The sequence below is a fragment of the Corvus cornix genome, chromosome 28 (assembly GCF_000738735.6).
Source record: "Corvus cornix cornix isolate S_Up_H32 chromosome 28, ASM73873v5, whole genome shotgun sequence".
Taxonomy (NCBI): Eukaryota; Metazoa; Chordata; class Aves; order Passeriformes; family Corvidae; genus Corvus; species Corvus cornix.
Genome location: NC_046356.1, coordinates 2,167,318 through 2,184,649, shown reverse-complemented (window position 1 = coordinate 2,184,649; position 17,332 = coordinate 2,167,318). Strand labels below are relative to the sequence as shown.

The 17,332-nt window shown below is 48.8% G+C and overlaps 1 protein-coding gene across 6 annotated transcripts in view; it reads right to left on the bottom strand.

The window, feature by feature from the left end:
• RFX2 (regulatory factor X2) overlaps positions 1-17,332 on the bottom strand; it is a 63,254-nt gene that overhangs the window by 1,483 nt on the left and 44,439 nt on the right. For all 6 annotated transcript variants that reach the window (XM_039566125.1, XM_039566119.1, XM_039566121.1 and 3 more), the window contains 11 exons: positions 11,872-12,053; positions 9,511-9,630; positions 8,432-8,547; positions 7,479-7,597; positions 7,074-7,186; positions 4,758-4,909; positions 3,818-3,915; positions 3,043-3,192; positions 2,151-2,359; positions 1,705-1,858; positions 113-155 (listed from right to left, as the gene is read on the bottom strand). In XM_039566125.1, coding sequence (XP_039422059.1) covers positions 113-155; positions 1,705-1,858; positions 2,151-2,359; positions 3,043-3,192; positions 3,818-3,915; positions 4,758-4,909; positions 7,074-7,186; positions 7,479-7,597; positions 8,432-8,547; positions 9,511-9,630; positions 11,872-12,053 — 1,456 coding nt within the window. The remainder of the gene's footprint in view (positions 1-112; positions 156-1,704; positions 1,859-2,150; positions 2,360-3,042; positions 3,193-3,817; positions 3,916-4,757; positions 4,910-7,073; positions 7,187-7,478; positions 7,598-8,431; positions 8,548-9,510; positions 9,631-11,871; positions 12,054-17,332) is intronic.

The window sequence follows — 17,332 nt, the reverse complement described above, 5'->3', positions numbered from 1 at the left end:
CTGCAAAGGACACGGCATCAGATCAGGGAATGGGGGCACCAGGAGCTTCTTCCCCCTCCCACAGCGATCCCACCCTGACCCAGCAGAGCTCCCCGGGAGGGAGGGGAGGTACCTTTGTCCAGCAGTGTCGGGGACAGGGATGTGAGGTCACCAAACTGAAAGGAAAAGGAGTTACAGGGTCAGTGAGGCTTTGGGGAGCCAAGGGGCCAGACCTGCTCGATGGAATCACCAAACAATTTCAACCACCCAGGAGAGACTGTGAGCATCAGTGCTGGTGGTGGAGAGCAGAAAACAAAACCAACCACAGGCTTTGGGGGAAAAGCCTTTTGTTGCCATTTAAAGCTCTGGGCAAACACCACACACAACAATCCAGGGCACAACTGAGCTCTGGAATGAAGGGAGAAATTTTTCCATCTCCCAAGTGATGACCAAGTGCTGCCACAGGCAAAGATGGTGTCTTTTTTCCAGCCCTTTCCACCTCTCAGGCATTTCCCCTCTCCTGGAATCCACCTTCACCTCTCTGCAAAGCCTTTGCAGTGATGTCAGAGTGTGTTTGGCCAGCGAGGCCGTGGTGCCAAGTGGGACCAGAGAGCTCCTTGGTTCTGGAGATGTGGTGTCCCTGTCAGTGATGGGGTCTGAGACACCAAATTGCTTTAACAACAACGCTGGAAAGGCATGGAAAGCTGGGCAGCAGCAGGAGCTGAGGAAAGTGGGAAGGACAAAGTTCAGTGGGAATGGAAGGACATGATACGTCCTCCTTTGCTGGGAAGAATCAGCCTCCTCCTGGAGAACAGGAATATTGCAAGGGTTTAACAAGGAAAGCCTGAGGGATGAGAGCCTCCCAGAGCTGGGTTTTGCTGGGAGCCACTCTCTGCCTTTCATGTTCCTTTAATATCAATAAAGGCAGAGGTTTTGCAGGGAATAGTGGGAGCTCAGTACTGCAGCTGGAGCAGTGTGGGAGGGGAAGGGAAAGCAGAACCAAATGGCTTTAGTTTGCCTGGCTCCCTGCATGAGCTCTGTGGAAGCTTCAAGGAGCAAATGAGATCAATTTTGAGCACGTGGGCTCAGTTTTGAACTCGCAGTAGTTTCAATATTGCTGTCACAGATTCAGCTGGGGCTTTTTACTCTGTATTTCAGAGGGAAAAGCTGGATGTGGCTTCAGCTAGGCAGGACAGGACCTGCCTGCAAGCCAGGCACCAGACTCAGTGTCTGATTGGTGAACAAAAACCACCCCAAACCCTTACAAACAGCCCAAACAACCCCATCATTCCTCTTCTTCACCTCAAAAATGGAGACAGTGGCTGACTGTGCATGTAATGCTGGAGCTTGTAGAGGCCTGGAGAAGTTCAGTTGCTGAAAGCAACTTTTGGACCATTTTTGCTTGGTTTAGCTGGACTTTGTCCTGGCAGGAATCCCAAAGTCAGGGCTGGCAGTCACAGGTTGTGCAGAGAAGTGGGGAGATTCTTTCCCTCCCTCCTCCAGGCCTCCAAAGCCCAGCTGATGCTCAACCACCTCAAATCCAAAATCCACCAGCTCAGGGAAGATGCTCCAGGAGCTCTCTCCTTGTTCCAGGCACTCGAAACAACTCAGTCAATCCTTTTGGTTGTAAAACATGTCGAAGGCACGCTGTGGTTTGCGAACCAACGGTGTCTCTGGAGGAGCTGCTTATTTTGGGTTGGTTTGTAGGGAATAAAGGATTCTCACCTCTCCCATGACAGCAATTGGGGTCTCCCCTGTTGCCTGGGCCACACGATGCTCCACCAGGTAGAACATGTACTCGTCGTAGAGCAGGCGGATCAGGTGGAAGGAGCCAAAGCTGGCGGCGCTGCGCAGGGTGAGGTCACGGATCACCATGGAGCTGGAAAACCCAGAAATTTGGGTTGAATTTTACACCTGTGCCGTGTCTGATTGAATTCTGGACCCTGGAGGTACTGTGGGACCCAACACTGTCTCTGCCTCTGACCCAAAAGTATCAAAACACTTTAGGAAATCAGTGATGGAGCATCCTATCCCCATCCTGAAAGGGTACCAGAACCACAGTTACCCAGAGTTTCATGGGGGTCAAGAACTCGGCCTTGGTTTTTCAAGGAGCTCTTAACATGCTGCAAGCCTGATGCAGAAATAGCCCCAAAACGAGGAAGAAGACGTACCTATAGAAGGACCACTTCAACAGGAACTGCCTGGCTGCCTTGGGGAAGCTGGGGCTGCCCTCGTGATGCTTCAGCACTTGAGTCACCACATTATCCAGCCAGCTGGCCCACTGATCCAGAGAGCTCTGCTGCTGCAGAGTCAGCTTGAAATCCTGCTCCAGCTTCTGCACCATGCCCTCCTCGCACTGGCACACCCACGAGGCCTGCTCCTGCTCAGGAGGAAGGGTTCACAGTTACTCCTGCCCTGCTCCTGCTCGGGAGGAAGGGTTCACAGTTACTCCTGCCCTGCTCCTGCTCGGGAGGAAGGGTTCACAGTTACTCCTGCCCTGCTCCTGCTCAAAAGGAAATGTTCACAGTTACTCCTGCCAGGCCTGCATGGTGTTGTATCCCAACCCAGGAATTCAACTTCATTTCTAGCAGGCAAGGGCTGCAAACCAGCTCTGAATCATGTCCCCTCTGACCTGTCTGGACTATGGGAATTTTAGAACTATGTAATTGTTGGTAGCACTTCTTTATTCTTCACTGGAAGAGTGGCAAAGCGTTGGAATGGGCTGCCCAGGGAAGTGGTGGAGTCATCACCCCTGGAAGCGTTCAAAAAATGAGAGGACGTGGGGACATGGTTTAGTGGGTATGGTGGGGTTCAGCTGAACGTTGGACTGGATGATCTTGGAGGTCTTTTCCAGCCTCAGTGGTTCTGTGAGTCTTACAGAAGCTCCTTTTCCACTGCTCACGGTGAGACGGAAAACTCACCTGGCAAAGTAACACCAAACCCATCACCTCGTTCACCCAGCTGGGTTTCAGTGCTGGCTGTTGGACACTGGTTACCAGCACAGAACCTGGCTGTGGAGCCCCAGTTGTGGAGGAGGTGAGGAGGAGAGGAGCCCGTGGTTACCTGCACGTTGGCGAAGTCCACGCGGTTGAGGTCGCTGAGCATCTGGTTGATCTGGGACGTGTTCTGCAGCACGGCGCGCGCCGCCTGCGCCAGGTGGTTGAGGGACGTGTACCTGCGCAGGGTCTGGGCGAAGGCACTCACCACCCCCACCTGCAACACAGCAGAGGGGCTGCAGGGCACGCTCTGCTCCCTGCCCAGCCCTGCACACACCAGCAGAGGCAGTGCTGGAGTCACCAGCCCTGGAAGTGTTCAAAAAACGAGCGGAGGTGGCGCTTGGGGACACGGTTTAGTTTAGAGCAGGAGCCTTGGGGCAATGCCAAGGCAATGCCACTCCTGTGTTTTCCAGGAGGACAGCCTCGTTCCAGGGCAGAGATAACAGGGAATGGGCCCGGCCCCGAGGCTGCCAGAGCTGCAGGAGCGTTTGGACAGCGCTCTCAGGGATGCCCAGGCTGGGGTTGTTGGGGTGTCTGGGCAGGGCCAGGGGCTGCACTGATGATCCCTGAGGGTCCCTTCCAGCTCAGGATATTCTGTGACTCCGTGATTTTCTCCCACAAAGCTTTATCTGTAATTTCAGGACACAGGAATGGCTCCATGGACAGAGCATCATCAGCTTCTGGTACAAAGGAATTGCCCCACCCATCCTCCCACTCCTGGCTGATTTTGGTTCAGGATCAATCATTACCCTGTGCCAGGTGGCCAAACCCCAGCAGGGACTTCCAATCCCTGCGGAAAACTGCAAGATGCAGACGCTCACCCTGGGCCCACCTCTCCTCACCTTGGTCTGCACGACCTGCGGGGGGAATTCACTCATGGCATTCATCAGCCATCCTTCCAAACTCTTGGCAAAATTCCGGATTGCCTGTGTCAGCGTGCCTGCAAAGAAGGCTGCAAAGTCAGAAAGGCTGCTCTGTAGCAGTTTTGGGTACCACTTTCTAGCTTAGGAGTGTTGGGAAAGCACAGCCCATGGTCTTGTTAGTTGAGATCTCAACTTAGCACCAAGGAAACAGGTGGGTTGATGCACTCAAATTATTCTTTAATGTTATTACTCAAACTCGTCTCATTATTCTTATTCTTATTCTCACTCTTACTCTTATTCTCACTCTTATTCTTACTCTTATCCTTATGACAATTGGATTTAATGATTTTAGAGGTCTTTTCCAACCTAAGCATTTCTATGGTTTTTATTATTCTTATTTTCTCTTGTCTTTTTCTTATTCATGGCCCTTCTGAGCATGTTTCAAGCATTGAAATCTGCTCTTCAAAGACACCCTCGTGCCCCAGCTTGTGGCAGCCCTCAGAGGGACATTTGGGAAGCCAAATCAGAGGGCTCAATGCCCCATCTTAATGTCCCAAAAAGTTGAGCCCTAATTCCCAGGAGTGCAGTCAGGGATGCACAGAATGGTCCTGTGCAAACAAAGACCTCCAAGGAAGCACATCTCAAGGAGTTCCCATTTCCAAACTGTGTTTTTTACCTGACTTCTGGCCAAAATCGGGCGATGTGATCTGTAACACCCCAAATTTAAAAGGCATGGGAATTCCCAGGGGGCACCAAATTTCACCCCAGAGCAATGCTGCAGGGGGAACACTGCTGTTGCCATAATACTTCAACCACAACAAACACCTGCAAGTTGGTTTTTACAGCGGAAATCTCTGTGGCAAGTGGTGGCCAGAGTGAGATCAGACTCAGGTCCCCGGATGGGGCTGTGGGTACTCACTGGGCACTGGCCTGAGCACATCAGGGATGAGGATCTCCACCAGGGCCTGGTACAGGATGTGGTCACAGCTCCTCATCCACTTGAGGATGGGCTCATACTTGCACAGAGTGATCAGTTTGTCCTTTGGGAGGGTCCCTTCGGGCTCCTCTTCACTGCAGGAGGAGGAGGAGGAGGAGGAAGGAGACAGAGTTAGCAGCAGGTTTGCATTCAGTGCTTTCACCTTCCCTCTGTATTTATGACTCCAACTTTCAGCAGAAAAAAGATGTTTGTGTGCCTTGCAAAAGGAAATGTTTGGCTGCTTGTGCAGGTCTTGTCTCTGCCAGCACCTCCCTGTCCTTGGGGCCAGAGCTCGGAGCAGCTTTCCCTCAAATCCACACTCCTGGTGCTTGCCCTGCCTTCCCCTCTTCCATTTTGAACCTCATTGCCTCTCACACCCCCTGTTCATGTGGGAGTTGAGCTTCAGCACAGTCATTTCAGCCAGCAAGGGCTCAGCTGGATCCTCCTTACAGCCCCAGCTGTTCCCAAAACCTTCCCACCCCTCTCCTGTCTCCTCTGCTCTCAACCTCCTGAGCCACAGCACTGGGGACAAAAGCTCTGCAGCCAGTGTAGGGGCAGGTTAGCTGATGTTGAGATGTTTTCAAGGTGTTGAACACCTCCAAATGCTGAATGTTTTCAGAAGGAAGGAGGCTGAGTGGATGAGAACAGAGCACATTGTCTGTAACTGACTGAGGTCAATCCAGCTTCCATTATTTTCACTCTGTGGATGTATAAAGGCACAAGATATTTGTTACACAGCAGGAAGAGAGAGCTGAAACCTTAATGCACTGCCAGAGCACCACAGCAGAGCTGCTCACTCACACTTTATGCTGGGAATTGGGCATTTGGAAGGGTCTTTCCCCATGCATTGCATCAAAATCATTGAAGCCAAACCTTGGACATGCTCTAAAGGGGCACTTTGAGCCTCAGCCTGCAGGATTTTAGTGATGAACTCCATGGGCATAACTCCTGGAAAATCCCACATGGAGAAACGGGTCGTGAAACTTGCTGGGAAGTGCATCCACGTTCTGCATCTTCTCACGCTTTCAGGGTGCCCCTTCCCCAATATTTGGAGTTTAAATTTATATTTACATATGAAGAAGGTGAGGGAGTGTGTTATTCACCTCCCTGGGTTACTGGCAGAGGTGTGGGGAGGTGGCAGAGCCCTGCAGAAAAGCTGCCTCCGGTTTCCCTTGCCTAGAAACAGCTCCTGGGGTGTTGCAATCTGCCTGGGAGCTGTTCCCTCAAGTAAATGAGATTTTAAACCAATCAAACACAGCTGCAGTGATTTCTTGCACGGAAATATCCCCTGGGCAACATCTACAGGGCCATATTCTACTGATTTTTGAGGGATTTTTGCTTATTACTCAATGTTTTACCATTTTTCTTCTGAATAGAAAACCTTCGTTGTTACAGCATCAGTAAGAGTGGACAGATTTGTGATAGAAATTTTAAGAAGAAACCTTCACTTCTTCAATTTTCTCTGTTTTCACTTATTTCCATTCCCCTGGCAGCAGCTCCCAATCCATAAAGGATGAGGAAGAGGCACAGCAACGAGCCAGGCAGGAGTGAAAAGATTAAAGCAGCTTCATTTGCCATGATCTGCCTCAAAACACGAGGCACTGACAGGTCTGGGCAGCCAGGCAAGGCAGAGAGTCAGTCTGGATGTCCCTAAAACCTCAGAGAATCCCTAAAACCTCAGAGCCAGAGAATGGCACTGATTCATGGCAGGGAATCATCAATGTCTGCTCCTGAGCACTTGGGAGAGCAGCATCCCCTTCTCTGCTACAGGAGGAGCAAGGGACACGGATGTCCAGCCTCAGGATGAGAGGGAACGGCCTCAAGTCGCCCCAGGGGAGGTTTAGATTGGATATGAGGGAAGATTTCTTCACTGAAAGAGTGGTCAGGCACTGGGACAGGCTGTGCAGGGCAGTGCTGGAGTCACCTCTCTGGAAGTGTCCAAAAAACGTGCGGATGTGGCACTTGGGGACTTGGTTTAGTGGTGACCACGGCAGTGCTGGGTTTATGGATGGACTCGATGATCTTGGAGGGCTTTTCCAACCTCAGTGAGCCCACAATTCTCTAATCAGAGCATTCACTTTCCTCAGGGCTTTGAATTTTGTGTTACAATATTAAACACTTCTGACGCTCTTTGTCACGGCTCTGCAGGGCAGAAAACACTTCCAAATTCTCCAAAGCACTCAAAAAGCCTAAAAACACTTCATGCATCTTAAAAAGAAACAGATCACCGAGAAATGGAGCAGGGAAGGCCGGGAGTACCTGGAAGGCAGAGCAGTGGGGCCATCACTAGGGGGTGCCTTGGGACTCCAGAAGGATTGCCACAGCTTCTCGATGTAGTGAAACTGGAGGTTCATCACAACATCCAAAGTGGCCTGACAGCAAAAACACCACGGTGTCAGCACACAGCTCGAGCGCTGCCACTCACAGTAAATAATTTACAAGAAAAACAACGGAATTGGCACTGTTTTTGTAACATAAAACAGGTCACACGATGAAAAAACCACATAAAGCACAATATTTGAGTTGTTATTCCTGGCAAATGAAGCATTCCTGACTATATTCCAGCTTTTCCTAAGGGTGGGAAATGAGATGGTCACATGAATGATATCCCACAGGTAATAAATCAATTACTAATCATCACCAAATAATACTGCAAACAATCACCTCGCAGTGTCTCCTGTAGAGAATCTGCAGAGTTTTCACATCGTTCAAGGTGAAACCTTCTTGTAAGAGGACGTTACCAAGATCAGGGGCTGGGAACTCGGGAAAGACATGGGTTACATCTGGGGAAAAAAATGGGGAAAGATGGTGAGGGTTAGGAAAGCTCAGACTGCAGGTGAGCACAAAGTGCTGCTGTCACTGGAAGCTCTTCTGTGCTCCAGCTGGGATGAAACAGGAAAATGAGACTGATAATTGCATCCTTTCCCTGATTTGTGCTGTTTTACTGGGAAAAACCAAACAACCACAGCCCAGTGGATTCAGTGTGGAAAGGAAAATGTTTTCTTTCTGTTGGTAAGAAAAGAAACAAGAAAACACTGTCCTCATCTGCCACTCTTCCATTAGAACTTCTCTGAAGCCTGAAGATGTCTCTCTGGTATTTTAAGAGTACAGTGGGGAATAGAATTGGGCAGCAGAGGTGTCAGGAGCTGGGATTTGTGATGGAGACACACAGATCCAGGACCAGCAAACCCAGAGGGTCTGTCCCACAAGGAAAAGGTTCATATGGATCATCTCAGACCCCATTGCAGCCTTTGCAAGGAAGGGAATTGCTTCTCCCCCTCTGGCCAGGCTTGGCAGGACCTCCATCTTCCATGAAATTTAGATAAAACCAGATGGATTAAAAACATACTGTGAGGGACCCAGCAGAGCCATGGGCTCAAGGAAAAAGCCTTCCTGGGGGGACTGGAGCCAGCAGATCAACTTAGCAAGTGTGACACTACCAAAGCTTATAGAAAACATGCTATATATAAAATATATATGTCTGAAAAAAAAGAACACTGCAGATTTATTAGGAAAGCAAACAAATGCACAACAGTCAGGACTTGCTGGACAAGACCTTCCCCTTAAAGCCCAAATCCCAGGTGTGGGACAACTCATCATCAAAGGAGTCTCCTCACCTATGAACTGCTGATGGTGCTGGCTCTGAGCAGCCACTGACTGCTCAGGTGTGGTGTGGGGGTTGCTGTTGGAGGCACTCTCTGCCATCCCATCCATCTTCTGGGCTGCTCTGTACCTAAATTCCCAAGAATTAGGATGGATTAGGACCCACACAGACAGGAGAAAACACCTACACAATATTTACAACACAGACCTGTGAGTTCATGCAGTGGTTGGTACTCGAGGTTACGCTCAAGGCTGATCATTTATATCGTGGACTCCAGTGGAGGGAAAATGAGAAGCTCCTTATGAAAAGCTTCCCCAAAACAGAATTAAAGGGTTAAGAAATTTGGTGACACCAAAAAATCAAAAGAGAAGCAGAGCTGGAGCGGGTTCCAGAGCAGACTCTGTCTCGAGCACTGACTTTTTCATTTACTTTCTGTTTGGGAGCTGCAGAAATAAATTCTGCTCCTTCTGCACTTCAGCAACAACCAGAAGTGTCCATGCTTGCAGGAGGCAATTCCAAATCCCTTTGCACATCTTTAAAATGACTCAGGCACAAGATTAAACACAGCACTATTTAACTTGCACTTTTGCACAGAAAAACACCCCAAACCCCAAAATTCACCCAAATACAGCACAAGCCCCCAGGTCCTTCACATTGACTTGGCACCAACATCTCCATAGCTGAGATCCTAAACCATTTTGGCTACAGGGAGGCTGTCAAAGGTGGCACATACAGTGGAACATGCCACTGGCAAGGAGAACAGGCAGATAAATCCCATTCCACGGAATTCCAGAAGAGTTTGGGTTGGAAAAGGCCTTTAAAGGCCATCTAGCCCAACCCCCTGCAGCGAGCAGGGACATCTTCCACCGAAACAGGTTGTTCCACGTCTCATCCAACCTGGCCTTGAGTATTCCCAGGGATGGGGCATCAACTGGAATTGTTTTTGGACCCTTCCACTGCTCAGAGCAGGCAGTGACCCTTCCACAGCTCGGCTCTGGCACTTCAGCAACACCGGGTTTGAACTTCCCAAGCGGAGCCAAATCCCGGGATGGGGCCTGCTGAGAGTTTTGGGAAGGGCCTGGGAGCACCTACCTTTGCTTCTGGTGGATGGGCTGCTGCCTCATGGCCATGTACTGGGTGTCCTCCTGCAGGCGGTTCAGCGGTGACTCCGGCTTCAGGCGGATCCCGTAGTAGTGATATTTGGAATTCCCCCTGGAAATACCAACTCTGTCAGTGGAAGGGAGATTGTGGCCCTGGTTTTTTGGACAATACACCCCATTTCTTGCAGCTGCCAAGCACTGTTTGAGTGGCTGAAAGGGATGAGCTAATGAGATGCCATCATCCCCTGGAAAATTTAAACCCACGTGTGGCCGAGTCCAGTGACATCCACACTTAAACCCAGCCAGGTTTCTTCCAAACAGGGAACTGGGGAAGAGAGGAGGGAAGTGCTACAATAAAAAGTGTTATTAAACAGAGTGACAGGAAGACCACAGGGGACACTTTGCTATTTGATTAGGGTTTAAGGATTTGTTTTTTCCATAAAAACAAGCATCCATCTTTATCCAGACTTGGATAAAACGAGCCTGACTGAATGGCCCACTATGAAAAGAAAAATGTCTTTCTGCTGCCAGCACTTCTGCAGCAACAGCACCAGGCTTTGATGTGGTTTTGTCCTTGGAGCTGCTCATTTTTGTAGGTTTTGTAAAAACTGAGAGCTTTCTCCAAGAACAAGGGGCTGGAATTCCTTCTGCTTTGCTGCTGTGGAGCTCCTTAGGAGGATGTGATTCCATCACATCAGAGAGAGATGTGTCAGCTGAAGTTTTTCCACTAAACTGGAGTTTTTCGGTCCCAGTGGGAGCGAGGACAGTTCTGCAGCCATGGACACATGGTGACAGTGTGTCCAACTTGGCTTCAGCACATTTGTCACCAAAAATGGGTGAATTGAGTCCTCAGAGGGAGAGGAGACCAAGCCAGGGAAGCACCAGCAGCATCTGCAGAGCACAGAGTGGAGGCTTAAAATGCAACTGCTGTGTCACTAAAACTGGGACTGGAGGCGCCTTAAATCCAAGGATGCTTCCCCTTGGAAAATTAGAGAAATATAAGAGAGGAGTATTTATCAAATTGGGTTCTTTTTTTGGGGGGGAGAATTTGCTCTTTTCATGGGGTTGAATTGTTGGGTCTTTGTCACTGCACCAAAGGGTTTTACACACTCTCCATGTTCAGCCCTGTCCTAAGTGATTTAAGTGCCTGCAAATCAAATAAAAGCTGCCTTTAGAACCTAAAATTACAATGAGTAAGAAAATAATGGGGGTCAGCTCTTTCCTCAATACTTATTGAGGTTCACTGTCCCCTTCCCAGCCTGCACATTTCCAGCTTACAGTGGTTTTTTTTGCTCGCTTGTTTATTCTTTAATCCTTGATGGGATTAAAGAATTTCTCTCCTCTAAAGAAATTACTTCAGAGTAATTTCAGAGTTCTTGCACTTGACCCAATCTACAGAAACCCAAATGCTCCCCTGCTCTTCCTACAACTGCCACCTCACATTCCAGCTGTGGAGTGCCCTGGTTTTGTTCTCATTTAAAAGCTCAGATATCTATGCTTGAATTTTATCATAAAATCTTCAACAATCAGAGCAATGACTGTTTTATGGGCAGTACATTACCCACTTTTTAAATATTATAAGCTGGGATAAAGTGCACACTCAGCAGTGCAGATGCTCCCTTGAAGGACACGTCTGTAATTACAGGAGTTTATTTTTTTGTGTTACACTTTGCTTGTAACATCTTACAGATCTTTGATGGATTAGAAGAAAAAACCCTCTCCCAAGATTCAGCCTGATGCTTTGGGTGTTTCAGAAATAAACCATTTACAGCTTTGCACCTTGTCTGCATCAAAGCTGTGGGCACAGGGTCTGTCATGGGGGATCTTCACTGGACCCAAAGGGAGAAACGGCTTCACTGAGCCAGAACTTTGGGCTCTGCAGTGGGAATTGTGAGGATGAGTTACCTCATCTTTTTCAGACAATACAGAATCCCAGAATATCCTGAGCTGGAAGAGACCCACAAGGATCATTGAGGCCCTGCACAGACACCCCAACAACCCCAGCCTGGGCATCCCTGAGAGTGCTGTCCAAACGCTCCTGCAGCTCTGGCAGCCTCGGGGCCGGGCCCATTCCCTGGGGAGCCTGGGCAGTGCCCAGCAGCCTCGGGGGGAAGAGCCTTTCCCTGAGCTCCATGCCCAGCCCTGACCCAGCTCCAGCTGTTCCCTGGGGTCCCGGGATCCTCACGGGATGAGAAGCAGCTTAGCTTCAAATAAAACATTTTCCCACCGGCTCAGGGTCGGTTGTTTCCGCACGACCTCAGAAAAACAAAAAGATGCTCAGGAGGTTCTGAGTGCACGAGAGAAGCTGCAGGAGGGTTGTGTTTTGTTTATTTAACTGCAGATTCCCACCAACCTGGTGCCCAGGCGCCGAGTCCTCAGCCCCATGAAGACGGAGCGGATGAGTTTCCCGAAGGAGGCGGCGTTGACGGGGTCCAGTTTGTGCTCCTGGCAGTGCCGCAGGTAATGGTTGTACAGGGAGCTCCTGGGGAGGCTCACACCCTCCGCTGTCTCGTAGTTATCCAGCAGCCACTGCAGCTTCAGGCAGGGAAAAATAAAGAACATGCAAGTCTAAAGAGGGCTGGGATGTCAGGCAGGGTCAGCGCTTAAACATCCGTCAGGTTTAGGAGGTCAAGAGAACTGAGTAATTAATTTATACAAGTTAATTCACATCACTTATAATCGATATAATTTCATGTTACTTTATAGGATGGCAAAGGCACCCCCAGCCCAAACAAAACCACTGTCAGATTTTTCATTACAACCCAGTCCTGCTGCCACCTCAGTGTCCACCTCGGGTTCGGATGAATTCCTGCAGAGCCAAAATAAAGCCGTAAAAACTCGCATTTTCCAAGGAAAAGAGATCTTGAGATACTGCCTAAGAGGAATAAATTTTAGGGGAAGCAAATTGATGCAAAATCTTTATTAATTTGAAGATTGGCATGTCTGCAACGGCTCCCTTAACAATAAAATTAACGGTTGCCAAAGCAACCTTCAAAATCTGAGGGAATCCATCTACTTTGCAAAATTTACTGTCTGAACTTCTGACATGGCTGTTGATTAAAATTTGCAATTAATATAAATTATTTATACCTAGATAGTCTGAAAGGGCAGGTCCAGCACACGGTGTCAGCACAGGAATTCAAATGCAAAGCCTCCAATCTCCTTTAATTTGAGTAAATGAGTTCAGCATCAATAAAATGAGTGTTGTAATAAGTGAATTTTGGGAGGAGCTGGATGTACACATGGACTAATATCAACAGGGTTGGAAAGAGCCCTTCCATTGCCATGAGGAATGTCTGGGATTAACATTTTTCAGACTTCCCTCTCACCCCAGACCTCCATCCCTGCACCAGGAGCAGCTGCATTCCCAGCAGATCAGGGCAAAACGCACTCGGGTTGTGGGTGCCAAATATCAGCCACAGCATCTCCATACAACTGCTAGTCCAAGCATGTACTGGAACTGAGCACGGCTTTAGTCTAGAAATCAGTGGGATTTGACAAAGCCCATGGATCTACACTCAAACCCTCTCCACTCCCACCCCAGTGTCCCTCCCTTTCCTCCCATTTTCTCCTGGTGACACTCCAGGGTCCCAATTCACCACAAGGCTGAGTTCTACACCAATAACTCTGTGAAAGACAACCTGAGCTGTGTGATGACATCTCTGGCACCTCATTCCTCTGAGCTATTTTCAGTTTCTGTGTTTCATATCCCACTCTGCGCTCACAGAGGCTTTGCAGCACCCTCAGTGTGTGTTCTGTGGGTCTCCTTCACACATCCAAAATTAAACTGCTGCTACACGAAGTCAGCTGCATCCAAAACCGTGCAGTTAAAGCTCTGCAATTAAAACTATTTCATTCAGCCTGGAGAAGAGAAGGCTCCAGGGAGACCTTAGAGGACCTTCCAGTGCTAAAGGAGCTCCAAAAGAGCTGCAGAGGGACTGGGGACAAGGCATGGAGGGACAGGACCCAGGGAATGGCTTCCCAGTGCCAGAGGGCAGGGCTGGATGGGATCTTGGGAAGGAATTGTTCCCTGGGAGGGTGGGGAGGCCCTGGAATGGAATTCCCAGAGCAGCTGTGGCTGCCCCTGGATCCCTGGGAAGTGTCCAAGGCCAGGTTGGACGAGGCTTGGAGCACCCTGTGGAAGGTGTCCCTGCCCATGGCAGGGGTGCAATGGGATGGGATTTAAGGTCCCTTCCAACCCCAGCCATTCCAGGATTCATGAGCTGGAGCTGATCCAAATCCAACCACAAGTTCCCATGACTGGACCATCAGCTCTGGTGGCCTTTGGAGCAGAGCAGGGGCTGCCCCAGCTGCAAGAAAGAAAAACCTCCTGGCCCTTTTTCCCTCTCTCCTCCTTTTCATGGAGCCACTTGTCCTCCTCCCACCTTCCCGCAGTTCCACATCACCCAAGACACTCTTTGAGGTGATCTCCCACAGACAGAGATCATTCTGACCTCCAACCCCACAGGTCTAAGAGCTGGTGTTTATTAATGGTCCATAACGATCCTTCCTGCTCTCATCTGCAGCAGAGACATCCCTGGAAGCCCCAAAAAGTCTTTCTGTGGCCCTGAGCCTCCCCCAGTGTGGCCAAACCACTACACCCAGCCATTCAGTTCTCTCTAATGAAAGTGGAACCCAGTGGTTTTGGCATAAAACACCAGCAGGAATTCAGTTTTTAAGTTGTCCACATCTGTGTTAATGTTGGCCCATCCCCTACATTTAAAAAATTATTGCTTAAGATTCTTTCAAAAATTTAAACCATTAATTTTATTTATGCTATGGAAGATACTGAATGTGCATCAGCTATTTATCTCCTAAATCTTAAGCCTTAAGCCTTAAAAAAAATATAAAAGTCTCCTATTACTATGGAAAATTCAGATACAGATAAAATCCTCTCATTTAAATTTGATCCTGGGCTTTTTTATTCTAATCCCTGATATTTCTAGAAGATTCCCTTCATCTCCCAGCTTCCTTTTCCTGCAAATGTCTTTTTATATTCCCTTAAACATTGCAGAGTTTCACAATATGAACTCCCACTATTGAATTAGAAATGTATTATGAAGCACACAGAAGAGCTTGAAACAAAGACCTGTCAGAATAGAAATAATTTCCCAAACATGATTTTTGCTCTTCCTGCACTACTAATAACAGACTGGGCACTTAAAACGAGAAAATTAAAGATTCTTTCCATTTGTATCCCTTTATCTGTTTGCTTTCTGAACGTTGCTCAGTTGTGACAATCAGATATTCCCTGGTTTATTTCTGTTTATGCCACGATCAGGTTCCAATAAAATCACTCTGCAGCCATATGCTGCTGTGTTTGTTATGGGCACTACAGGGGAACATTTAATTTTCATTTCTACCTTAACTTTATTTCTATCTGACTGTTTGGTTTCCTTTGAAAACAACTCTTGCTAGCAAAAACCTCCTCCTTGTTCGATCCAAGGATGGAAAAAGCCATTCTTGGGGCTGGCTGAGAAAATAAAAACCTTTTTTCGAAGGTCCAGGTTTGGAGAAGTTTTCTTGTGGCCGTTTCTATGAAATATAAAAAAGAAACCATATGTGGTCATATTTAGGGTGTTTTTAGCTGGGACTGTGAGCAGCAGGTTCCTGAGTTTCCACTCCGTCGAGCTCAGAGTTAGGACAGAGCCATTCCCTCACAGGAAAGAATTCCAGTGGGGTTTTTTTGGGTTTGTTTTGTGGGCTTTTTGGTATTTCATTTTGCAGGCAATGAGGGAAAATTACATTTTCCCCCTGCTCCTACTCGTGCTGTGGATATCCCAGAGCCACAGGGCCTCAGGCACCCAACTCCTCCAACTTCAGGCACTCGTGTACATAAATTGGAGTTATTTTTCTCCGATTTCTTTGCACCATTTGCAAGTTCATATAACTGGCAAAGAAATAATCCTCTGACCCAGGGCCTCAGCCACTCTCTGCTGCAGTCACACACGGACATGATTTCATCAGAACCATCCCGTGTCACCGGGGATCAGCAGGAGCTTCACCTTCCCCACTGGATATTTCAAGTGCACTTCAACAACCTCTCAGGGAGTTTTGGAAGCCAAATTCAGTGACCAAGCTCCATTTCATATTGATTTTAGTTAAATTATGGGGAGAATTCCCTTTGGACTGAGATACCTTTATTTGTCCTCTTATTTTACTTTTTTTTTAAAACCCCAAAGATTCCTGGCACGAACCATCTGCTGATGGTAACAAAATAAACCCCACTGCCCCAAGGATTTGCACATTTCCAAAATGCCAAATTTAAAAGGAGGGACAGAAGACAACAAAGAACTTTTCAACTTTAAGACTCAGAGCAATTAAGCCACAACTCAGTGCAATTAGCATCATCTCCCCATTTTCTCTTGCTTTTGTCAAGCTGGAATTTGCTTTCAGCCTTGACAAATTGCAGTCACCTGCTGCTTCCCTCTCTGCTCCTCCAGCACAAGCCTGACAATCCTGTGTGCCAGCCATGGGGAATTTGGGATGGGTAATGCTCTCCCTGGTGTTGTGGTTTTGCTCTTTGCCATGAAGAGGTGGGAACTGGAACACCCTGGAGAGCAGAAACCTTTCTGCCACAGCACTGGTGGTCACTGGGATGTCCCACACCCGCACTGGGAGCCAGCTCTGGCCATCTGCAGTCTCCAGGTGGTGGCTGCTCCATCCCTGGAACATCCAAGACTGGGCTGGACAGAGCTCTGAGCACCCTGGTCTGGTAGAAGGTGTCCCTGGCCATGGCAGGAGGTTGGAATTAAATGAGCTTTAAAGTCCTTTCCAACCCAAACCATCCTGGTCCAGCTTCCTACTCAAATCAGGCCTCACTTCCATGGGGCTCAGGTCCCTCACTCCAGCCCAATCCTCACTCAGGTGAGTCCTAAGAACCTCCCCACGCAGAGGCTGCAGAGCCTCCCTGGGCACTGGAGCTCCTCCAGCTCTGGAACTGCCTGATCTGGCTCCCCAGCGTGCTGTGTTCCCTTCAGGCACTGCCCATGCCTCCTGTTATTCCACAGACACCTCCCCGTGCCCTGGCAAGGCTGAGCAGGGACGCTGGGGGTCCATGGGACAGCGAGGACCCCGTAGGGCTCCTCAGCTCAGGCTCTGTGCTGGAGGGAATGACCCACCCAGCTCTGGAGCTGCCCAGGACCAGCACCTTGTGCCTGGAGCAGCACCTTCCGAGGGACCAGCTGAGGGTGGATGTGTCACATGTGCTCAGGAGTTTGTTTGCTCCAGAGTTTGTAAGAGCATTTAAACCTAATGCCAAGCTATGAACCATGACCCAGAAGCAGGGACATCAAGTTCTGCACTTCCAGCCTGCAAGACAAGGGTGGGGAAGGTGTGATCAGGGGCTGGATCAGGCCCCAGCTCCATCCTGCACAGCCTGTGGGCAGTGAAATCTCTTTGCTACCTTTTGCTTTCCTTCCTCTGCCCTTTTCCTGATTTTTTTCAAACACTGTCCTGGATGAACAAGAAAAATCCTGCAGAGCAACACAATCCTCGTGCAGCACTTCAGGAGTGTGAGCCTGGCACAGCCTGGGGTGGGAGGGATGCAGGGAGATGCTCAGAACAGGAATTGCCTGATCCTGCAGGTTTGTGTTCCCCCAACTACAACCAGAAACCTTCACTCTCCACCAGCTGAAATAAGGATTGAGCTCCCTCAGGAGCCCTGGCCTGGAGTTTGAAATCAGCTGAGGAGAATCAGACTGGTTCAAAGTTCCTTTTGTTGTCTCAGGCTATTTATCTACGGTGAAGAAGCCAAAGATTTTTTAATTTGGTTTGGTTTTTTTTTTTTGCAGGACCTAAGAATGCCAACAAAC